The following is a 24,128-nucleotide window of genomic DNA, read 5'->3' as shown; positions in this document are numbered from 1 at the left end:
TGAGTGACTGTGAAGGCCGTAGCATATGATCCGCAACATTTTCATAATCAGCAAAGCTTTCAGTGACCTCTTTGTGCTCTGTATGGAGGTGTCTGCATTTTGTTATGTTTCTCTAGTAATGTATTCAGAGTTTTCTTGTCATTCGTCACCTGTCTGTATGTCCAACACTCCTCCAGGGTTGAAGCCTGCCTTCGAGGCCTTCCTGTGTTTTGCGCTGACGATGTCTCTAGTCAGTCTGGCCGGAGTCAGCCTGGCCTTCCTGGTCTCAGCGAGTGTATCCTCATTTGCCATGGCTAACATCCTCATTGCTCTTCCCTTCGTCTTCATGATGGTGAGACGCAAAGACACACATACACACACACACCACACTGTACATACTACTGTTTTTTACTAGTATATATTTCTCTCCCTTATCCCTTCTTCATCCTCTTGTTTTAGGTCTTTGGTGGCTATCTTGTCAATCTCAATTCCATGCTGAGCTGGCTCTCCTGGCTGAAATGGATCAGTATCTTCAGATACGGATTGGATGTAAGATATGGAAAATAGGCAGAGCAAGATAAGGAGGGTGTGGTTGTGAGAATGAGGTTTGTGGGGTTGAATTTCATCTGACTCTATCTGAATCTCTTTGTCCCTCTCAGGCTACATTCATCAACGAGATGACGGGACAGTTATTCCAGAGCGACGGCATCAGGTGAGTGCTGAGTAATAACATAACCACAACTTAGAACACAATAACCCACATTCACAAACGCACTGAGCATCTCTTGTCTGTGCCGCAGCATCCCAGGAGAGCTGTTCCTGAATAGCCAGGGCATCGACTACTCTGCGTGGGGCTTCTGGCAGAACCAGGTGGCTCTGCTGGGAATCATATTGGTCTGCATGTTCCTGGCTTACGTACAGCTGCGGCGAATCAACCGCTGGAAATGATGCCCGTCTATTTATTTATGTATCCATCAACCATGCACTGTGTCTTTATCTTATTTATTTAACATGCCTCAAATGAAAACACATGACATTTGGGGAGACAAAAAGAAAGCTATTGTTTTATATGCATGCACAGCTTTCTAATGTGATTATTATTTGTTGAACAATATATATATGGCGTATCTCTCTCTCTCTCACTCTCTCTCTCTCTCTCTCTCTCACGCTCTCATTCACACACAAACAAATGCACGTGTTGTAACATTTGACTCCCAGGTGGATTAGCTGCCACTAAGCACACTTGGTCTGTGCACGAGGGAATGTACAGCAACAGCCAATCCAATATCTAAGTCCTTACAAAGCTCCTTACAGTGAGAGAGGCAACAGTAGCTGCACTAAGGAAAAGATGCATTTTATAGGGAACCTTTTTAAACGTTCATGTTTCTCAGTTCTCCAAGTAAAAAAAAAAAAAAAAAAAAAAAAAAAGTTGCATAGAGCTATTCCTCTATGCAGAAATGCTCGTCTTATTAATGCCATGCACAAACAGTGAAGACATTGTCATTATATTTTCAGCATACCGGTAATATACATTTTTTTGTTACAAGTTTTACAAAAATATTATACTGTCAACTTATTTTATTAACATAAAGTATGGATATAAACTCATTAGATACACAGATGCTGTAAAATCTGATTTTAGGGCAATAAAAAGGTGCACACATGACAGAAAAGCATTAAAATTAACTCATTAAACTCTGTTTCCCACTTAATTTCCCCTTAAGTAGCTTTAAGGTTGGGAAAATCATCTTATTCATACAATGTCTGACGTATCGTATATTCTGTATGATCTTGCTCCTGCTCTTCATGGAAGCCATATAATGTTTAAACGGAGTGAAATATTTAAACCCAAGATTTTTATGGCTGAACCGTTGCATTAAATGGAAATATTCTCGATGATTTGGTATCTTTGGGAACTTTGGGATCTCCATAATAAAGCTTTGTGAGTTTGTACCGACTGTTGGGTCAGTGAGGCTGACGAGGTTAATAGAGACGGTCGTTTTAAATTAGAGTTAAATTGGAATTAAAAAGATTAATTAACTTTCGATTAAGGTCCTTGCTTTCCATGTGAAGTGATACTGTTTTTTGGTATGCATGTTAAACAGCAAGGCAGTGAAGGGGGCTATGCTGTAGTTTAGAGAGATTACACAGGTTTCCATCCATCTGAAGGGAACAAAACAGTGAAAACTTGCCAACTTTTCCCAAAATCATATATAAGACATTTAAGAGATTCCTTGCATCAGCAGTATATTGTTTGTATTGTCATATTTTTCAGATGGAATGACTCAAATGTTCTGCAAAGTTGCTCAAGTTTAAAAAAAATATGATGTTTCAGCAAAATATGGTAAAAACCTATCAGGGGTTTAAATGTGCGGAGCAAATCTGAATGTCAAAAGTTTTACTTCCCATTAAACTTGGAGAAGATGATGAAAACAAAATATCATGTTTGTGCCAAAATTCTCTCTCAGTTTCATAAAAATGTCAACACTACCACAGTTAATTAATACTGTATCTTAAAAGGACCAATAAAATCATACAGCTGTCTTACTGATCCTGGAACCAAACACAAGAGAGACACACTGAGTGCTGGCAACACAAAAACATCTTTAACAGAAACTAGCCAACACAAACATTCACTGTTCATTTTCTGGTTGAAAGTCCACACTTCAATCAGTCAGTGCTTCTCATTTCACCTTTAAAAGCTTTTTACGCTGCTTGTGCTCATATTCAGGCTGTTTCCTACTGTTACTGGTGTGTTTTCCAATCCGCGAAGCCACTCGGTACATTTCAGCACCACACGCTCATCCACACCATAGTACTCCTCTTCCTCGTACTCCACATCATCATACTTATGTTGCTCGTTCAGAAGTGAGATTTTCACGAATGATGTTATATCTCCCAGTTCAGCATCACTGTAGTTTTTAGCAGCCACTCTGCTGTTTGGAGCGTTGTGTCTCTGTGTTGCTGGTTGATGCCTTTTAGTGAGGTTTTCTCTCCTGCGTCTGGAATCTGTGGCGCTTCCAGAAGAACCAGCTCCACCTCCAGTGTTCCTGGCAGCTGAGCGTTGATGTCTCTCACTGTTTCTTCGCTGCAACAGTAGAACAGCCTCAGGGGTGAGAGTCAGTGTGAAGCGGGCCTCCTCCTGATGCCGGGACCTGGTTTTCACCTCTGGTTCACTCTTTAGAGAGCTTTGGCTCATTTGTTTATGCTCTTGCTTCTTAGACAAGGACTCACCTGAGCTGGAGGCAGGCAAGCTGTCTGAGTGTGTTTGTGATGAGGGCAACGAGCGGTCCCTTCTCTTTGCATGCAGCTCTGTCCCTGATGTTGCTTTGGCAGTTGGCAGATGACTCCTGTGTTGGCTTTTCTTCCCCAGCTGCTTGAGGTTCAAAGCAAGTCGCTCCTTCACTGAGCTGCCTTTGTCTTCTCTTGGGACCTTCGTCTTGGCTACAGTAGTTGTAGATGATGTGCTGTTGATAGGTTTCTCCTTCCCAGTCAGTCCTGACACAGAGCGTGTAATTGACACAGGTGGTATGAACGGCATTTTGGAAACACACAGGATCAAGTAGGAGAGGAGTTCAGTTTTGCGGTTGAAGTGCTGGAAAAAAAAAGGAGAGGGCACGAGGGAGGAAACCGATTTACTGAGAGAAGCAAGGGACTCTGATGCATCTTTGGCCATGCAGGTTTCAGCAGACAGCCAGCGTGTTGCTGCCGGGATCCACCAGTGCTTGAATAGCTGGCATCCCGAAGACGTCTTATACCTGAGCGGCAGGAGGGCGTGGCATGGCACGCTTCAAAGGGCGTGTATGACCTCGGAGGAAGGGAATGACAGGTTTTCTTGCATCTCACATGCTCATTACTCTGAGGCTCAAAGATCTAAAATAAACCGACACTTCTAATCCGCTGGTGTCGTCACTGAGGGCACGTTTACTACACACAGTGCAAGCACACATGCAGGCTTAATCCACACAAGCTGTATTGATGACTAGAGAGAAAGTAAGGTGGGGATTCTGTGCATGAGTGATGAACAAACACTAGTATATGCTTATTTTGTTTGTAGCTGGTAGGTTTGTAGTTTAAGTGTTATCCATCTAAAGCAAAATATACACAAGGTGCAAACATCCAATGTGCTTTTGTTCACATTTACTATTTGTTCCTGGAGTGTGCTCATCATCAAAAAGACAAAACATGTTGAAACACACAGAAAACATTTATTTCATATGCTTTGGTTACAAAACATGGCTAAAATATAGTTTAAAACCCTCCTTCTCTACAAGAGTGGAATTTACACGTAAACATATGAATCTACATATTTGAACCTATCATGGCTGATTCAGAGCCAGATGCACTTTTACCACAGTGAGTGAGTGTGTGTTCATCCACAGCAGGTTTTTCTGTGTACATGGAGGACCCGTCGACAGCGAGGGCAGGTATGATAGGCATCCTTGAAACTGTTTACAAAGAACGGAATCAGGCAGCATCCGAGCACCAACCTGCGAGACAGAAATTATTCATCATTCACCATCTTTTACAAGTGTGTGTGATTGATGCTGGGTAATTAGATTAGGTCTTTGAATGCGTCTCTCCTCACCCGCATAGCACAAACACAAGACACATGAGCCACGCGTATTTCCCGACTTGATAGGTGACCTGTGTGGTGACCTGAGTCTGACAAGAAGGACATGTTGTCAGAGCTGGAGAGCGATACAGTTCGGTCTCGTAGCTCACAAACTTCAGCCTGGGAGTAGATGGAGGGGGAGCGGACGCTGAAGAGAAGACATAGGGTAAAAGGAAAGAGAATCCTTATTTTTGAAATGTTTACTTACAATAAACCTGCAAACCTGCACCCAAAGCCCTTCACAACATCTGATTAGTACCGTTTGTTACAATTAATTTGAAAAAACAAAAGGAGGTTGACTACAAAGTTCTGTCATCCAAAAACAAAAATGTGTAAATTCTATGTGTAATGTTGTGTAAATGCACATCAGGTAGATGCAAGGCTATTAGAAAGCAGCATCAATGAAAACATTCTTGAAGTGTACAGGCGGTCCTACATTTTGGTAGCGCTGGTGGAATTAAATCAATACATAGAAGTCAGCTATCTACAACAATAGAACAACAATCAACTCTTCCCAACTTGAAATAATTCTCACTAAAAATCTGCATTTGAGTGTAGGAGAAATAATCAGTCATGAACAAAGAAGATGTGATACTCAGGCCTGTCTATGTATTCAAAATGGAGGCAGAAAGTGAGCATGTACCTGGAAAGGGTGAATGAGTTGAGCAGGCAACTCCAGGTGAAAAGGAGAAGGAAGGAAGAGGTGGAGGAGGGCTGAAGGGTGAGTGAATATGGTAGATCCTCACGTCTTGCCCTGCTTGACTTTCATCTATAGACAAATGCATACACACTTATGTTTTTAACTGTTATTTCAATGAGCAATATAATTTCAGTTGAGGACTTTTTTACCTGGTAAGAAGTACGGTGGAGGTGTAGGAAACGGTTCATCCACTTTTGATAGTGACTCCATTTGCTGGGTTAGGTGTTGTAGCACAGAAAAAAAAAAAAAGTGAATGTGTTTTGATGTTTGGTGCTGGCAGCCGTTCATCTGAAGGCCTCACAGGTGTGATGGAGAAATGCTAATTGACATCTCCTCTGATTGGTGAAAACCTATTACCCATAAGTCAATGGCAGTAGCTTTAAAACAGCCTTCTTATTTACTTTTACACCAGAAATAAATGGGATGGACTGAATGTAATTTTGTGGGTTTTGTAATTAGCTCACTTCCTTTGATTTTAAAAAGATTTAAATGTGTATTGTTGGCAACAAAAATACTATAAAATAACAGGTGTGTTGGAGCAAAGTTAACCATACAATTACCTTAAAAGCCCTCAAGCAGGTGAAACTTATTTGGTGAAAACATTGATCATAATAAACCCTAAATTGGTATATTGTGATAATAATATAATGATTGGATTCATACTTGCAGTTTATTGAATTGAATTGCATAAATTACTGTGCAATCATGTCCAATGTGTAATCCAAATGTGCAAGACATCAGAAGGAATTACAGGTTAGAAACATGCTTGGAGACCATCATATAACCCACAATATTCCTTTCATGAATTACATAATCCCATGTTTAATTAATTAAAGGATAGATTCACATTTTTTCAAGTCTGTCTTAAAACAACAGTCAGGTGACTAAATGAACACTAAAAGAGGTTTTCCTCACTGTAATCATTCCGCCTGTTCATACTGGCTATTGGAAGACCTGCTTCAAATGCACTGTCAATGTAAGTGATATGAGCCTCACAGTCATATTGTGCAAAAATACATTTAAAGGTTTATCTGAAGCTTATATGAGGCTTCAGCGGTCTGAGTTAGTCATATCAGGTGGATATCTGCCACATTTACAGTCTTTTCAGTATCAAATTCCCTCTTTGTGTTTCCCTGTGGAAGTATAGTAACAAAAAGAGGGACTTTGGCACTTAAAAGACTTGATTTGACTAATTTGGACGGTTGAAGCCTCATATTATCTTCAGATAAACTTTTAAATACATTTTTGCACCGAAGAAGGCTTGTGGATTTTGGCCCCCATCACTTACATTGTAAGTGCATTATGAAGGGATCTTCTAATGGCTGGTATGAACAAGAGGAATGACTGAATGAGAAAAAGGCAGTAGTGCAAAAGTATCATCAAAAGTGACAGAGACATGGAGTGCATGGATTAAAAGAGGGATGTTAAAATGTAAGGTCCATTTTGAGTACAGCTCAACAGTTTAGTAGGGCAACAGCTTCTGGAAAGAAGTTCCTGTGTCTGCTGTTTTTATGGATCTCAGTCTATTTCCTGATAGAAGAAGTTCAAAGATTAGAAATAGAAGTTATGTTGTATTGCACCAATAAAAAAACGAAGAAAAAAGAAGTGATCTCTTCCCCTAATTTCAGTTTATACATAACTGACTGATTTTCAGCCACTGCCCCGCACAAGATGTTGGCAGTTTTGTCCCAGCTATGCACTAGATGGTGGTGTTTTGTAACCGGTTAGGTGACTTTGCTGATTCCCATTTGATCCACTAGAGGTGCTCTTCCGTCCTGCTCCCAGTTTTATGTGTGAGAGACTTCGACGTGAACGAGCAGCCTATTCAGTTGAATGTTAACAGCTAGCGTGATGATGCTAAGCTAGCTGTCAGCCAGGCATCCACGGGTTTTGCTGCCGACTTAGCTACCGGATGCTCCCGGTCGTATCCTCCCGGCCGTCTTGACATTCCCCTCAACATTCCTGGACGAATTCGTGTCGACTGACCAGAGTCCGCGAATTCAGGTCCACTCCTGATCTAATCTTTTCCCCGCTAGCGTGACTTAGCTCGCCGGCTAACGAGAGTGCACCCTCGGAGGTAAGTTAGCCTGAAGGCTAGCGGAATGTACGGTTATACGGTATAGCTATCATCCGGAGTGAAGGCATCTCCTCATAGGAAAAGCCGGGGTCTGATGCAGAGAAGGGAGGCCTTGTGGTGAACGTGTGGATAGCAACATGTCAATATATTGATATTATTTCACAAAATGACCAATCTGGCTACTAGGCCCATCTGACATCAATGAGACGCTGGTTAGCAATTTGATTAACCTGCTAGTAACGGTTGTAATGTTTGCTAATGTTAACGCTTTACCGAGTAAAACAACTAACCTACTCGGCTAGATTATCGTTAAATCGTGGTGGAAAATTATAGAAACTAGCCAAGTAAGTCAACGTTAGGACAGAAAGTGTATAACTCAGTGAAAGTTGGCTTGTTTGCTTGGTGACATTAAATTATCTAAGTTAACGGTGGCTACTAGAAGCAGCCTTTCAATGTTTTGACTGATGGCTAATGTAACCGAGCTAACACACACTGGAACCCGACTAACGTTGCAATAAAGTTAACAGTTAACTTGTTGTCCCGTTTGAGAAATAATATGAGACTTTTTATATATATATGTGCTTTGTCAGCTGTGGAGGTTTATTGCCGGCGGAGGTAAAGTTCAGCTCTGTTGTTCGCTCCTGATTTGGTTGCTGTTTGTCGCTAAACTAAGTTTTGCTGTGTGACTTAGCAGAGCTCCACTTGAGGACCACACCCAGACAAGATGTCCCTTCATCAGTTTCTGTTGGAGCCCATCACCTGCCACGCGTGGAACCGCGACAGGACACGTAAGTGCACAAACACTAATTAACCTGATGCACTGCATAAAGGTTAAAGGACGCCTTCACAATTTTTCAAGTCTGTCTTTAAACAATAGTAAGGTGCCAAGATGAACATTGAAATTGTTTTTTTTCTGCTGTAACCATTTATCTTGTTTATAGTGACCATTAGAAGATCCCTTCATAATGCACTTACAATGTAAGTGATGGGGGGACAAAATCCACAAGCTTTCTTCTGTGCAAAAATGTATTTATAAGTCCCTCTCTTTGTTACTATCCTTCCAACGCAGCTCAACAGGGAAACACTGTCCGAGGAAACACAAAGAGGGAATTTGATGCTCAAAAGACTTTAAATGTGGCAGATATCCACTTGATATGACCAACTCAGACTGCTGAAGCCTCATAAAAGCCTCAGATAAGCTTTTAAATGTGTTTTTGCACAAAATGACTGTGTGGACACACTGGATTTTGGCCCCCATCACTTACATAGAAAGCACATTTTATCTTTTATTCAGTATGAACAGTAGGAATAAATGAACCTCTTTCAGTGTTAATATGGGCATCTGACTGTTGTTTTAAGACAGACTTGACAAATTGTGAACCTGTCCTTACAGGAATGGCAACAGGCTACAGGTCATGTAATTAATTACAAGTTATTATAGAATGATTGATTATACATATATGAGAGTAGGAGTGTAATTTCTGCTAAATAAAATAAGGCTGCAGCAGTTTGTGTTTTCAAGATTTGTGAACCTTTACATTGAGTAGTCCAGCTTGTTATCTGACAGATACCAGGAACTGGTCTAGCCTGTTTGTTAAGTCCTAAGTCCATCATCTTTACATTCTGGTTTTCCTTTTTTTTTTTTCCTCACCCGCAGAAATTGCCATCAGTCCTAATAACCATGAAGTTCATATTTACAAGAAGAGTGGCAACCAGTGGGTCAAGACCCATGAGCTGAAGGAGCACAATGGACACATAACAGGTATTCAGTCAGAATATCTATGAATTTATTTTGAACACTTTTTTTTTATTATTTAACGACTGACTGATGATTATCTCCAGTGTAAGGCTGCAACTAACAATTATTTTCATTATTGATTTATGTGCTGATTATTTTCTTGATTAATCATTTTGTTTATAAAGTGTCCGAAAATAATGAAAAATGCCGTTGTAACCATGGTGACGTCTTCAAATGTCTTGTTTCGTCAGATCAACAGTTCATAACCAAAGAATATTCAATTTTCTGTATGACACATAAAAGCTTCAAGTTCACTCATTTGAGAAACTGTAAACTTAAAAAAATAGTAAAACGACTATTCAATTATTAAAATAGTTGCCAATTAAATTTCTGTCAATTGATTGATCAACTAATCATTGCAGCTGTTCTCCGGTGTTACTGTGACTAACACACAGACAGTTTGGACTTATCGTTGACGCGGGTTCACACACCTTTGGTTTCTGATATTTCCTATTGGATTAATAAAGTATTATGTCTATGTAGACAATCAGTGGTTGAATGTCAGGTCATATACAGATGGAGGTCTTCAGCCTGTGTGATTCTTCATAAGTTATCAATACGAAAGCTAATGCAAGTCAGGAGTATGGATTGATGATTCATTTCATCATGATTATTATAATCACTTAGTCTCTTTCTGTTCAGGCTGCAACTAGCGATTATTTTCATTATTAATCTGCCCTTTTTTTTCTCACTTAGTCGAATAATTGTTTAGTCTTTGAAGTGTTAAAAAATAGTGACACAGCTTCTCAGAGACCACGTTGTTTCTTCAATTTGTTTGTTTGGTCGAACAGTCTAAAATGTTCAGATATTCAATGAACAGTCATCTATGACGAGTAAAAACAGCAAATCTTCATATTAAAGAAGCGAGAACCATCGAACGTTTGGCATTTCTCCTTGAAAAACAACTGAAATCATTCATCAGTTATCAAAATTGTTTGCTGATTAATTTTGTGCGGATCAACAAATCGATTAATTGACTACTTGTTGCAGCTTTACTTTCTATAATTGTGGGTTAATTATTTGTCTATTTGTTGTATCGTAGGGATTGACTGGGCTCCCAAAAGTGACCGTATAGTGACATGTGGAGCAGACCGTAATGCCTATGTGTGGTCCCAGAAGGAGGGAGTATGGAAGCCCACGCTGGTCATCCTCAGGATCAACCGAGCCGCCACCTTCGTCAAGTGGTCTCCACTGGAGAACAAGTTTGCAGTCGGCAGTGGAGCTCGACTCATCTCTGTCTGCTACTTTGAGTCTGAGAATGACTGGTGAGATCATTAAAACATTGAAGACGTTTTGCGAATGTGGAAATTGAATTCAACGAGATTATTTTCATTATCGATTAATATTCAGATTATTTTCTTGATCAATTGCTTTGTCCATAAAATGTCAGAAAATAGAATAAAACGCCGGTTAAAACTGTTTAGAGAGCATGGTGACGTCTTCAGATGGCATTTTATCTGATCAACAGTCCAAAATATACTTAATTAACTATCATTTATGACACAGAAAAGCTTCATATCCTCACATTTGAGAAGCTGCAACCAGAATATTTTTGGCATTTTTCTTTAAGTAATGACTAAAATGATTATTCGACTATCAAAATAGTTGCTGATTAATTTTCTGTCCATCGACTAATTGTTGCAGCTCCACAAATAAGAGTGAATGATTACAACCAAATAGGTATTTCTGATTATTTTGGAACATATTGTGACTGAGTGTATTTATCAGTTACTGTTGCACCTAAACATACAATGTTTTCAGAGTGTTATTTTAGCATTTTTATTTGTCCTTAAGTACAAAATTCCAGTCATGTTAATAACCCCTTTATTACATTGGGACACGACAACAATATGAAGGCAGATGTGGCAATAAATGTTTAAAACAAAAGTAACATGTTTCCAAATGACTGATATTGATCCTCGTCCAGGCTCCAAACTCTTCTGTTTCACTCTTAGCTCCATTTTTTCCAGATGTTCTGTGTAACACATCACTCCATCTGTTGATTCAGGGCTCGTAGCTGCTGCTTCTTCTTCTTTTTCATTTTTGTTTTGGTGACATGGATGTGTTTTTGTTTGATTTAACGGATGTGATATGTCAGTCGTGATAAAAGTGTTTGATATACCTCGTGTAGAAATTCATTAGAATAGACCTTTTACACAAGCAGTTCATATTGCTGAGCTACACTCACAAATTGTTGTTGTCTCCCCTTTGAAACATCATATTGGTTTATCAGATCAGTCCTGTGAGCGACTTAAATATTCAGTAGAAGTGCTGAATTTTTTCATTTCATATTTTAAAAATGTGTGTGTGCTCCTCCATGTGCTTCAGGTGGGTGAGCAAGCACATCAAGAAACCAATCCGCTCCACCATCCTCAGTCTGGACTGGCATCCCAACAACGTCCTGCTGGCTGCTGGATCCTGCGACTTCAAATGCAGGTGAATGTCATGAACAGTGAATTTAAACGTTTAAACAAGGCAAGAGATGAATATTAAATGATTGAAAACCTGCCAACATCCCCTCTCTCTCTCTCTCTCTCTCTCTCTCTCTCTCTGTCTCTCTCTCTCTCTCTTTTGCTTTCTTTTTTTTGTCTTCTTTTTTCGCCTTTTACTCTCCCACCCCTCCCTCTCCGGCCTCCAGGGTGTTCTCAGCCTACATTAAGGAAGTGGAAGAGAAACCAGGCCCCACACCCTGGGGCAGCAAGATGCCATTTGGGGCTGTGCTAGCAGAGTTTGGAGGAGCAGGTCTGTGTCCGTGTCTTTTGTGTGTGATGTTAAAAAAAAAAAAAAAAAGTCTTTGATGTTTCAGTCACCATTTGAACTAAACCAGATCTGCTTTTTTTTTTATTTGGTGTGTCTGTTAGGTGGAGGGGGTTGGGTCCACTCTGTCTCTTTCTCTGCCTCTGGTAACCGTCTGGCCTGGGTCAGCCATGACAGCACTGTCACTGTGGTGGACAGCTCCAAGACTGCCAGGTATATTTATGTCTATGCATGAAAGGATCTTGTTTACAGCAGCAATTACTATCTGATAAATTCATCAAATTAATCCCAGAAATATTTTATTTAAATTAAAGTTATTGCCAACTACATAAAAGTCAGAAATAAACCATAAGATCTCTGACATACTAAAAATAGATTACTTGTGGTTTTTTTGTTGAACACTCAGTGTGACTGGAGCTCTATCTGTTCACACATAAAGGTGCTGATTTCCAGTTGCATAAAGCAAAATCCAGAACAAATCCATCACTAGTGATCGCAGTTAAGTTGCAGTAACACAGGAGGAAAAAGATGATTAAGAACTAGACCCAATACCTTTTTTTTGTTTGTTTGTTTTCACAGCAACTAAAAACAGAAAACGATCAAATATGTTCGTTCCCTCAAACCAAACAGGGAGACGAGATTGACAGATTAGTCTTTCTGAGCGACAGCTGACTTTAGATGAGGAGGTGAACGTGTCTGTAGCGATTTGTCCATCTCCAAACGATGAGTAACCCCCTCTCATTATATTAAAATCTTCTCCCACGTGTTCATCATGTCGAAAGAACAATCCATCACATTAATAAAAGCAAACATTTACAAAATCAAAAAAAGTGCTTTTTATTGCTTTCACTACATGAGAAAATCTGTTTCAATCACTACATATTGATGTACTCTGTATATTATAAGCTGTGGTTCGTAATCCGATCATCAAATCAAAGTGTCAGTAAGGTGAGGAAGGGAAACAAAATGTGGACCAGATCCACGGCCGCACTTAACTAATTATACGGTGTCAACAAATCGCAGGCGACATGAACTGAGGGGGTTGATGAAAGATTTTGACAAGTTCTGACTTGACTACAGCAAACACTACAATCAAAGACCAGTGTCTCTTTAAGTGTCATTAAATCGCCATGATTCCTACAATAAAATGTTGATGTCACGTCTGATACGCTGCCTGGTTAATCTTTAAGTGTAAACCACCAGAAGATAATAGTTAATATGTGTGTGTTTGTGTGTTTAGTCCTTCGCAGCTGAAGACGGAGTTCCTTCCTCTCCTCAGTGTCATTTTTGTGTCAGAGAACAGTCTAGTAGCTGCGGTAAGAATCACACACACAGTCACACATTTCCATGCATAAATGTGAAGAAGAGGTGCCATTATAAATGTAATGTGTGTGTTTCTGTCTGTGTCTCCAGGGCCACGACTGTTGCCCCATGCTGTTCCGTTGCGACGATGGTGGAACGCTGACATTTGTGTCAAAGCTCGACCTCCCCAAGCAGAGTATCCAGAGGAACATCTCTGCCATGGAGCGCTTCAGGAACATGGACAAGAGAGCCACCACAGAGGACCGCAACACTGCCCTGGACACACTGCACCAGAACAGCATCACGTAGGTCACACACACACACGCCAGCAGGGATCAGTGCAGGGCCAGGATTCACCGTTTACAACAGCTTTTGAGTTTTCACTATTTCACACTTTTTAATCTTTGCCCAGTTTAATTGGATGTGTGATTACAATCCAAGAGTTTCTGTCCTCTTTACAGTTTTTATACACAGGGGTAAATAAAATTTTTGCAATATATATTTTTTGTAAATGTGTATATGTGAACGGGTTTGGTCGAGCCTTCAACCACCATGTATACAAAAAAAAACTAATAAAAAAAGCAATTAAGATAAAATAAGGAATGATAGCATATCTAAGAGTAATAGGACATCCACTAAATGCATCTAGAAAGGTAGAAAAGGTAGAAAGCTTGTATTGCAAATGTAGCATTCAGCTACAGTTGACTTGTGCAGGAGTGTACATGAAACCCAGTAAAACTACAGCGGTAATATGTGTTATGTAACAAAAAACATTGGCTGGATAAAGCTGGAATAGATAAACAGAAGCACAGTGGAGCTCTGTATCTGATATATTACATGTACTGTATCGGTCCAAATATATGCCGACCCATTTACACCCACCCTTTAAGATACAACACTTTCACACTTATCCCGGGAGAAGAGAGTCCTCATCCTTGAAGCCTTTGCTCTCGTAAAAGTGAAATAACACCAATAAAGCAGAACGTAAAACCCACATTTGTGCGGCTTGTCTATCAGCCACATACTCGCACTCTCCTGTCAGGCTCCTCTTGGAAGCGGCGGCCAAAATTATTTCTCTCACAGTTAGCGTTTTTCAGACTGTCTTTTTGAGCTCCTCCTCGTCTGCGGCGGCGGTATTTCTTGGCTGCTCGACATCAGAGGAGAGAAAAGACGCTTTGGACTCTTTCATGAATTCATATCATTTGTGGCAGAAAAACACGTTAGGATCCCTCAGAACTGCCTGCAGGTTAAATTGGGCTAAAACAACACTTTGGGCTGACTATCTCTAAATGACACTATAAACAGACTTGAAGACACTCGGTAGCCTAGCAACATTAAGGCTGCAGGCAACCCATAATGCACTGCTAGTGCTCTCTCTCCATTCAAAAAGAATATCTGATGTTGTGAACATGTAATTATCTAGTCTTTGAATATTAGACGACCTCCACTGTTTCATAGTTTCCAGAAAAAATATTGTCTTTGATATTTAATATCGTCTTGATCGAATAAGAAATCATTTATAAGAAATAATTAATCTTGGAAAAATAAAAAACAGACTCTGCAATGAACTCATATGAGGTCAACCCTCGATTTATCCCAGATTATAGTCTGTCAGAGAGGTTTTTTTGAAAGTGCGTCACTTGTGCTTAAATCAAGATGTGCATGTTTCTTTTCCTAAACAGTTACCATGTACACATTAAATTGTTTACACTTTCTCATCCCCAGTAAACAGCTGGCTTCAAGTAGTTTTTAGTCTAACTTGGAGAAACATTTCCCGCTGGATTAATTATTCACCTTTTAGAAATTACGCTCATGTCTGCTTACATGAAAATGAATATTTTTTTGTTATTTCTCTGCAAGGAACGGCTCCCACATTCCTAATGTACACATAACGCATGCCGTTGTCATGGTAATATTGGTTGTCAGCAAAAATGTACTGTGATTTTCAACACAAACACTTTCCCCCCCTTTTAATCCTCTATATATCTGTCTGTTCACCAGCCAAGTGTCTATCTATGAAGGAGACAAAAGGGATTGTCGCAAGTTCTGCACCACAGGCATCGATGGAGCAATGACTATTTGGGACTTTAAGGTACACACACACACACACACACACACACACACACACACACACACACACACACACACACACACATCAATACTCTTCTTCAGGACTTCATGTTCTGTGATCTTTCAGCACTGACTCTCTTGTGTGTTTTCCTCCTCAGAGTCTAGAAGCTTCTATCCAGGGTCTCCGCATCATGTGAAGAAATCTTGTGAATGAATGAAGAGACGCTGCGGCCTCACTTCTGCCCCCCCCCCCCCCAACCCCACCCCCCGCCCGCCCGCCCCCTCCTCAGTCCTCACCCCTCCTCCCCCTTTCCACCTCACCCCCCCCCCCCCCTCCGCCCCTGCAACGCAGCCAGTAACATACACAACTGACCACCTTATCGAGTGTCTGCTGAAGCACTGATCAGACCGTAACACACTCTTGTGGGTGTGTGCAAACACTCTCACGCACACTAAAATAAACAAACACACATACACTACACACACACACACAGACATGCACACACTGAGCTGACGTGTGACATCACTGTTGATTTTTTTTTTTTGTTTGTTTGTTTGTTTTTAAATGAAGGTTAACCAGGTGTCAAAGTGGGAAGGTCCTCTGACACGTATTAAACGTGACGTGAAATGTGTGTTTTTATGTTCTCTAACCTCCTGTACCAAAAGATGAACACTAAAAAGGTGTGTTTTATCCAAAAATCAGACTGTATTTCACCTCAGATTAACCTTAACATGATCTCTGAGTATCAATGTTTAGTAGATCGGAGAATGTGATGTTTTACTTCCTGGAAGATAGTAAATATTCTCCAGCAGGTGAAGTCATTGTTTAAAATTAGGCCCCGGGTTATTGATATTCTCTGGTCATGTTGCTGGTTGGCTGTAGAGCGCTGTACAGGATCTGATGGTGGAGAGAGAATGCAGCTGTCTAAACCCTGTGCGGAGTCACGGCTGGCCAGCACTAGACTCTGTAGCTACTACACTAAAACAACACAAGATGGAGGATTTCTATGTAACTGAGGTAGACATGAAATAAAGATGAAATACATTTACAGTACACAACTCACTGGACTGGTCTCTTCCTTTGTGCTCGCCTCTCTGACACAGTGGGCGGATAGAAACTAGATGTGTGCTTTGATTTATTTTAAGCAGGAAGTAGTTGAGTTCTAGGTTAGTTAAGTCCTAGTATCTGCTAGCAGGCTTTCGTTCCTTAAGCATAAAATGAAAATAATGTAATAAGGGCAGTTAAATTGGACTAAAAGTCTTCTCTTCATAGAAATAATTGTGTATTTATTACAGAGGAGAGATACACAAGGAGCTGGAGGAAAACTAATGCTTTTCTTAAGCTAACAAGGTAAAAGCAAACTTCTGCATCAGGCTCATATAATTTCTCTTCTGAGCAACTATGGATGTTTTTAACTGTATTGCTTTTTTTTTTTTTGCAACATTAGCGGCTCTATGAAGCTTTGAAATGCTAATATGCTGATTACTAGCAGGAAATGCTTACCATCTTAGTAGTGTAGTCCGTTAGCATGCTTAATATTTGTCAATTAGTAGCGCTGAGGTTAACGGGAAGGTCATCAGTTTTACATTTACATCAAATTTAGTCATTTAGCCAGCGCTTTTATTCAAAGCAACTAATAAGGGAGGAAAGACAATCAGGCGTTAGAGGACAGTGGTGTACATTGTCAAGCAGCTGACCAAGTGCAATAAAAAAGCTCTAGACAGAAGTTGTTTTGTTTTTTATTATTAAAATGAATGACAGGAAGTAATCAAGTGCATAAAAAACAACGAGGAAGTAGTGCAACAATCAACAATGTGCTAAAAGGTTAAAGGGGCTCAGGTGTTGCGGTTTACAGGTATTTGGTCATAAACTTCAGTAATAAATGCATTAAAATTGTGACCTGATGATGGCGTTAGATGATCACAAAAGTTATTGTCATCCTGTGGGGAACAGAAATGAAATATCACAGCAATCCATCCAACAGTTGTGACATATTTCAGTCTGGATGTATGAACATAGCCTCCCTTAAAATCACAACAAAATAAACTGAGTAGCAGAGCAGGTTTACTGTATGTTAAGGGCTACTTTTCCAGTTTTTACAGAAAAAAAGTGATACGAGCGTCAATTTTCATCAGTAGATGTTCAAAAACTAAAAGCAAGCAAACCAAAGGGTGTGACGTTAAATTCAAGCCACTTCAAGTCAATTACAGCTCATTATACAGTAGCTTTCAACTGGAAACTGCTGGTTTTCACTGACTGCCTCTTCTGTAATCTTCCTCTTTACCCCTCCTGGAAATTATGAGTAATGAAGGAAAAACTACACTGGCACAGAACGAAAAGTCTCTAAACTAAGACATCATCCATCACTGATTTCAAACGTGGAGACAAAAAGTGACAGAATGTTTTTTAGGGGGATGATGTCAGACCTTAAAATAAAGAAAAAAATGAGGAAATACATAGTCAACCTTGTTTTCTTTTTGACGCCACCCTTTTCCTCCCCCTTTTTGCAGTTTACTTTTCTTCCCTCCTCCTTTCCTTGTTCCTCTTTCTTTATGCAGAAGTGACCTGTACGTCCCTCCCCCTTCTTTTCCGTGTCTTTCATGCTTCACAAGTTTTTTTTTTTGACTCCCCCTCAGTTCCTCCTTTTTTTTTTTTTTTTTTTGAGAACATAGTATTGTGTTCTTGCTCCTCCCTCTCTTCCTAGTTTTACTGAAGCAAAAACTTTACCACCTCTTACTTCTCTGTTTCTGTTGAAAATAAAAAAGTTTGCTCACATATTAGGTATGTTACACCCATGATCTTTTCCACCTTCAGCATAGGCCTGAGTAAACTTCCTGTATGTCTCTCCTTCAGAGCTTCAGTCAGCCTGCTGTCTCTCTGAGCTTCACTGTACCCTCCTCCACTTCCCCCTCTGACCTCTCCTCCCCTCTCTTCAGTTCAGCTTCTCTCTTCCTGAGCTCACTCTGTCGTTGGCGTTCGCGTTGACTGGCCAGAGTCCGCGAGCTAAACACCCTCTTCTTTATTTGATCCGCCACCTTGCTCTCCCTCTCTCTCTCTCTCTCTCTCTCTCTCTCTCTCGTCTCTGCAGCTTTTCATCTCTGTCCTGCCCTCAGGGTAAGTAGCCTAGAAATTATTTAACGGTTGACTGAGTATGTTTAGACATGTCAGTAACACATACCCGCACACACACACACACACACATTTTGTAAGTGTAATGCATTTTTCAGGAAAAAGTAGAGGTGTGCAACAGGCACTTTTACCCACAGAGAGCACAGAAAGGTGGATGTTATTACCTAAGATGTTTTTTCTTTAGTAAAGTAACTGACTGTGATGGAGATGTTTGACTTCATTTCCTGGGTGTGTGTTCCAACTTTAAAGAGTAAAGTTTGTTTTGGGTGGGGGGGGTTTACTCTTGACCTGCATCATTCCTCTCATGCCTTTGCCAGTCTGGATTTCATTAACACAACCTGAGATTAGATCAGTGTGTTTCTCTGTGTGTCAAAAGTCAAGATCAGCTGATGCTTTGCTTCTCAAAGTAACTTAAAGAGTCTGAACAAACTTACAACTGTATTAAAATTAATATTTCAGTGAACTTCATCATTTGTTTGAAACTTTGTCCTTTTAACAAGAATATTGCGACTTCTGTATTTCTAGACTCGACTGTTATCTCTCAGCCCACCAGCCACTGGTTCCTCACACCACTTCCTGGTCTGCTTCTAACATCTGATTGGCCATGGCGTACCATAGCTTCCTGCTGGAACCAATTAGCTGCCATGCCTGGAACAAAGATCGAACCCGTGAGTCTGTCCGCTTCCTTTGATTTGTCACTCAGGGCTTATATTTCTGTGACTTTGAGTCATCTCATCCCTAAACTTCGCACAGTTTCAATCACAGACATCATGGAACATCTTGCCTCGACTAGTGTCTGCGCCAAAGAACAAACATTGTAATAGTCGGAGGATTGTGATTGGCTCCCAGGTGGGAGAAGGTATTTCCTGTTTCCTGTAACAGCGAGGGTGGCGTCGGGGGGCCTTTCTGAAAGGCTCTTGTGCTCCGTTAGCTGCAGGAAACTAATGCCATATTTGGCTGTTTTGATCAGCGCTTTGGTTTCTGCGCAAAGCGGATGTAACAGGCGGCTGTGGTAGAGTCATACAGTCAGAGTCTTTACTCAATCTGAAAGCTGGGCACTTTAGTTTTTTCAGCTTGCAGGCTGAACACTCAAAAGAACACAAAAATGCACATTGAAGCACCCACACTGCTGCTCTCAGACAAACACTGCTCCTGACTCATCTGCTGACTAAAACATGTGCAGGGTTTGCTACAACATTATGGGAAGGAAGGTCGCAGTTATCGCACATTGTCTATTTAAAGATACCATGTGTCTGTGTGCTGCCTGCAGGCAGATACTTACTGTATTTCTCTAGTTTTCCCTCTTCTCATGCATACAGTCAGCTGTTGTGCAGTATGTTTCACTCCACTGATCAGCCTCTCTTAAACTTCTCTGGTTAATCACACTGTACTTTGTCCTCACACTGATGTTTTTAAGTTTCACTCATCTGCATCACACTTTCTGTTGATGGACAGTATTCTGAAAAGTGTTTTTGTGCTCCAGAGATCGCTCTTTGCCCCAACAACCATGAGGTCCACATCTACAAGCAAGATGGGGCCAAGTGGACCAAGATCCATGAGCTGAAGGAGCACAATGGGCAGGTGACAGGTGAGACAGACTCACACACAAACTGTGATTTATCTTCATAGCTTTTGTATTAATCTGCTACAAACAAAAACAAGCTGCAAAAACCACAGTTCACATGAAAAGGCCAATTTTGTTTCCCTTTGATATAATAAGTCTTGTCAAGTGGCAAAAAGTAGAAGAAATTCACCATTTCCAGTGAACAGTAATGCATTTCCTGACTACAAATATTGCTGAATCTATATGTCTTGCCCTGATCAGTGGTATCTAATAAACTAAATATAGGATTAATAGGAATTGTACATTTTGGGAAATATGCTACCACCAGAAACTGGTTAGCTTAGCTTAGCATAAAGACTGGAAACAGACTGTCCGAAGATAACCAGCACCTTTGAATTTCAATAACTTTTACATCTATATCTTGTTTATTTAATCCATAACAAAGTGTTAAAACCTCACATTGTAGTTTTGTGTGTGGGGATTACATGTCAGACTATTTCTTGACCGGGTGTAGTGACTGCATGGAGTCTTGTTTTCACTGGGAGGCTGCCAGACAACCATTAAAAACTACAAATACTGGTATAGGTAGTCATTTTGTCACTTTTGGACAGAACCAGCTTACCTGTCTCCAATCTGTATGGAGTGCATAATATTGAAAAGTGTTGCTAATATTTTGCCCCCCTCATTTATGTTAATGGAACGGCCGATGAGTGTAAATCATGAAGGGTTTACAGGGATGAAATATTAATAGGAGTCTCTTTCCTCTGCAGGTATTGACTGGGCTCCAGACAGTAACCGTATAGTTACTTGCGGAGCAGACCGTAACGCCTATGTGTGGACCCTAAAAGAGGGTGCGTGGAAACCCACCCTGGTCATCCTCAGGATCAACCGCGCAGCACGCTGTGTGAAATGGTCACCGCGAGAGAACAAGTTTGCTGTAGGCAGCGGCTCTCGCCTCATCTCCATCTGCTACTTTGAGCAGGAAAATGACTGGTGAGGTTTTAGAGGGCAGCTTCCTGTTCCTAATTTACATGAAAAGGCTGCATTTGATTATTATGAGCCACACTTCAAGAGACTCCAGCTTGATGTGTTGTTATCTACAGGTGGGTGTGCAAGCACATCAAGAAGCCGATCCGCTCCACCATCCTCAGTCTGGACTGGCATCCCAACAACGTCCTGCTGGCTGCTGGATCCTGTGACTTCAAATGCAGGTATCAGTGCATCACACAGGTGTTAATATACTTGTGAGGGCCCTCTAATGACTACATCTGCTTCTACTACTGCTACTCCTGTCTACTCTGCACATGTGGCACCCATTACATTTCTGGATGTTTTTCCTTATCTGAATAAAGGCTCTTAGGATAGAGGGTGTCCTGTGGTGCACAGATTCTAACCCTCTGAGAAAATGTGATTTTGTCTTGTATAAATAAACTCAAAATTGACTTAGTCCCCAGTTGTAACTCTAAAAAGTAAACCAAAGCCATTAATCTAATATCTAAGTTTAACCATAACCCTAAACTAGCATCTTGATGATCAGAGTTCATCATATAGACAACAGAACAGAATAAATGATGAATAAAATTTGGATGATCCTCTTAGTATAGACCACCTCCTCTCTTCCTCATGTCTTCTTCACATCCCAAACCCTCTCGCCCACAGGGTGTTTTCAGCCTACATAAAGGAGGTGGAGGAGAAGCCCGGCCCTACTCCCTGGGGCAGCAAGATGCCGTTTGGAGAGATGTTGTTTGAGTCCGGAGGGTCCGGAGCTGAGAGCCAGACTTCAGCAGGAGGCGGCGGCTGGGTGCACAGCGTGTGTTTCTCACACTCTGGCAACCGTCTGGCCTGGACTTCCCATGACTCCACCCTGTCTGTCGCAGAGGGCGGCAAGACCGGAACGTAAGAGAGGGCGGGGCAGCTTACCTGTGTGTCTGTGTGTAGTATTTGTGTGTGTGTTAATTGATTTGGTGTGCACTCTAACCTTTGTTATGACTTCCACAGAGTGAGCAGTCTGAGCTCTGAGACACTTCCTCTGCTGTGTGTCACCTTCATTACTGAGAACAGCATAGTAGCAGCTGTGAGTATTCAAAACACATCCGACATTTATTCTGAACACATTCAGCTGTTAATTTTATTTTACTTTATTTGCATACATTTTGTGTGCATCTGATTGGCAATATTGATGAACGCAAGGCGACAAGAGAACCAAATGTGAAAAACACGACTTACTGAAGATTCTGCATCACAAACTAGCCTATATCCAGTCTTTCATCACCCTGTTGATATTATATCCACATATCTTCCAGCTCTAACTGATTGTGTCCTCACATGTTTCGGGTTCCTTCAGGGCCACGACTGTTACCCGATGCTGTTTGTGTACGACGGCGCCAAAGCCAGCTTGACATTTGGTGGCAAGCTGGACGTTCCTAAGCAGGCGGCCCAGAAGGGCATCAGTGCCAGGGAACGTTTCCAGAACCTGGACCGTCGAGCCTCGGAGACCCAGAGCACCGACAAGGACCTGAACACTCTCCACAAGAACAGCATCAGGTACGGAGAGAAAACAGAATACGTGTTTTAATCCCAGCCTGTAGATTTATCTTCAGAACTGTCAAGTTTTTAATTAGTTAGTTAGTTTAATTAGATTTTTAAGACAAGTGAGATGTACTTTAAGTTTTTAAGGAAATTGTGCAGGAAGTCAAAGTAAGACAGGTTTGTAAAAAAGCACTGATGAGAAGACAGAGGAGATCATCCATTTGAGATTAAATATTCAAAGACTACACTTTAAGATAAGTCGTATATAGTCGTACATCAGTTAGTGAGAGTTGGAGTGAATTATTGTTATTTTTTCTTCCTAAAAGTCATTCATCTTTCCACCTGGAAATATTCAGCTATTTAAAAACTCTGCATCATGACTAGTGATGTTTACCTTACATCATTTCTTATTTGAAGCTATACATCATCGACAGGCTGCTTTTTTTTGCAATATCATATTTTTGTGTTACAAAGAGTTTGAATTGTCTCAAACAATATTTCAGCCAAATCTCAGTGATGGCAGGAGGACGAAACCAGTGCACCAAGTTCTGCACCACCGGCATGGATGGAGGAATGGGCATCTGGGATGTCAAGGTAACACACACTCTCTCACACACACACTCTCTCTCACACACACACACACACACACACACACTGCTGACATTCACACACTGCACATATGATATCCTGTTGACATGTTGTTTTCACAGATATATTCTTGTTTTTGAATATTTCCCTTTCTTTTTTCAGACTCTGGAGTCTGCTATGAAGAACTTGAAGATAGTCTGAACTGAAGTTTGCAGTTTACCCGACAAAAAGTAAAGTAGCTTCTGGAGATATGAAGAAAACTGCTGCCTTATTACACAAAGCTTCTTGGCCATATTTTAATCAGGTATTTTTTTTATATACAGGTTAAATGATTAGACGTGGGTCAAACAGTGTTTGTAATCCCTCTGAAGCTCTTTGCTGAGCTTGTAAAACTCAACACTGTATACAGAGGGCCTGACCACAGGTTTGCAAATGGTACTTAATGAGTTAGATTAGTATAATCACAAAGAGCTCAGTCTGAGCTGAATGCTTAAAGCAGGTATTTTATATTAGTCACAATGAAGGCTGCAGTACTTGTTAAAGCTTATGCTGGTCATAATATGCATTTAATAAATGATTGCTTTTACAGTATTCAACCATGTCTCGTTCATTACAACAATGTGTTATTTTGGAAATCAGGAGGTTTTAACAACCGGAGCAAATTGACCTTGATGATTCATTTTTAACCCCGGAAAAAGGACTTGATAAAACATCTCAACTCAAGGTCCACTTACTTGTTTATTCTTGTTCTCCTCTGTGTCACCACATTGCAACAACATCAGAAAAAAGCCCTAGAGGTGCTCAGAATCATGGTGAGTTCCCTGGTAAATGAGCAAACGTTGTATAGTGGTCGAAAGCTCCAGAGGAAGTGAGTGAGTGACCTTGAGTTGAGATTCTTTGGTCAAGTTAAGGAAAAATATACATTCTGTAATTACCCCCCAAAAAACACAGTAGGTTTTAAAGGCTAAATTTTGAGTAACAAAATATGATAAAGGAATTTAGTATTTTTCTTGACAGGA

At 40.6% G+C, this 24,128-nt stretch overlaps 4 protein-coding genes across 7 annotated transcripts in view; 3 read left to right on the top strand and 1 right to left on the bottom strand.

Annotated features, from left to right (window-relative positions):
• abcg2b (ATP-binding cassette, sub-family G (WHITE), member 2b) overlaps positions 1-1,407 on the top strand; it is a 29,186-nt gene extending 27,779 nt beyond the window's left edge. For all 3 annotated transcript variants that reach the window (XM_044347456.1, XM_044347455.1, XM_044347453.1), the window contains 4 exons: positions 177-331; positions 439-528; positions 639-691; positions 780-1,407. In XM_044347456.1, the coding sequence (XP_044203391.1) occupies positions 177-331; positions 439-528; positions 639-691; positions 780-927 (446 nt within the window). In that variant the 3' untranslated portion in view covers positions 928-1,407. The remainder of the gene's footprint in view (positions 1-176; positions 332-438; positions 529-638; positions 692-779) is intronic.
• A 2,760-nt stretch (positions 1,408-4,167) lies between these two features.
• LOC122979750 (lipopolysaccharide-induced tumor necrosis factor-alpha factor homolog) lies at positions 4,168-5,612 on the bottom strand. Its single transcript, XM_044347458.1, has 4 exons — positions 5,444-5,612; positions 5,238-5,363; positions 4,568-4,742; positions 4,168-4,469 (listed from the first exon to the last, which is right to left on the bottom strand). Exons 1-4 carry the CDS (start codon positions 5,580-5,582, stop codon positions 4,352-4,354), a joined length of 558 nt encoding a protein of 185 aa, XP_044203393.1. The 5' UTR covers positions 5,583-5,612; the 3' UTR covers positions 4,168-4,351.
• A 1,416-nt stretch (positions 5,613-7,028) lies between these two features.
• On the top strand, positions 7,029-15,569 carry LOC122979747 (actin-related protein 2/3 complex subunit 1A). Of its 2 annotated transcripts, none has more exons than XM_044347452.1 (11): positions 7,029-7,371; positions 8,063-8,159; positions 9,029-9,133; positions 10,212-10,434; positions 11,498-11,605; positions 11,808-11,911; positions 12,031-12,139; positions 13,167-13,242; positions 13,340-13,533; positions 15,230-15,320; positions 15,457-15,569. In XM_044347452.1, the coding sequence occupies exons 2-11, from the start codon at positions 8,096-8,098 to the stop codon at positions 15,493-15,495; spliced, it is 1,113 nt and encodes a 370-aa protein (XP_044203387.1). In that variant the 5' UTR covers positions 7,029-7,371; positions 8,063-8,095; the 3' UTR covers positions 15,496-15,569. The 2 variants fall into 2 exon arrangements, with proteins under 2 accessions (XP_044203387.1, XP_044203386.1); XM_044347451.1 differs by having other exon boundaries at positions 7,031-7,371; positions 8,066-8,159.
• A 2,672-nt stretch (positions 15,570-18,241) lies between these two features.
• On the top strand, positions 18,242-23,700 carry LOC122979742 (actin-related protein 2/3 complex subunit 1B-B-like). The gene is made up of 10 exons (XM_044347447.1): positions 18,242-18,413; positions 18,954-19,096; positions 19,912-20,016; positions 20,763-20,985; positions 21,096-21,203; positions 21,652-21,888; positions 21,991-22,066; positions 22,337-22,536; positions 23,025-23,115; positions 23,272-23,700. The coding sequence occupies exons 2-10, from the start codon at positions 19,033-19,035 to the stop codon at positions 23,308-23,310; spliced, it is 1,143 nt and encodes a 380-aa protein (XP_044203382.1). The 5' UTR covers positions 18,242-18,413; positions 18,954-19,032; the 3' UTR covers positions 23,311-23,700.
• Positions 23,701-24,128: the final 428 nt, after the last annotated feature.

The sequence above is a fragment of the Thunnus albacares genome, chromosome 3, assembly GCF_914725855.1.
Source record: "Thunnus albacares chromosome 3, fThuAlb1.1, whole genome shotgun sequence".
NCBI lineage: Eukaryota > Metazoa > Chordata > Actinopteri > Scombriformes > Scombridae > Thunnus > Thunnus albacares.
The sequence above is the reverse complement of the archived record's forward strand: the minus strand, read 5'-3'. Positions and strand labels throughout refer to the sequence as shown.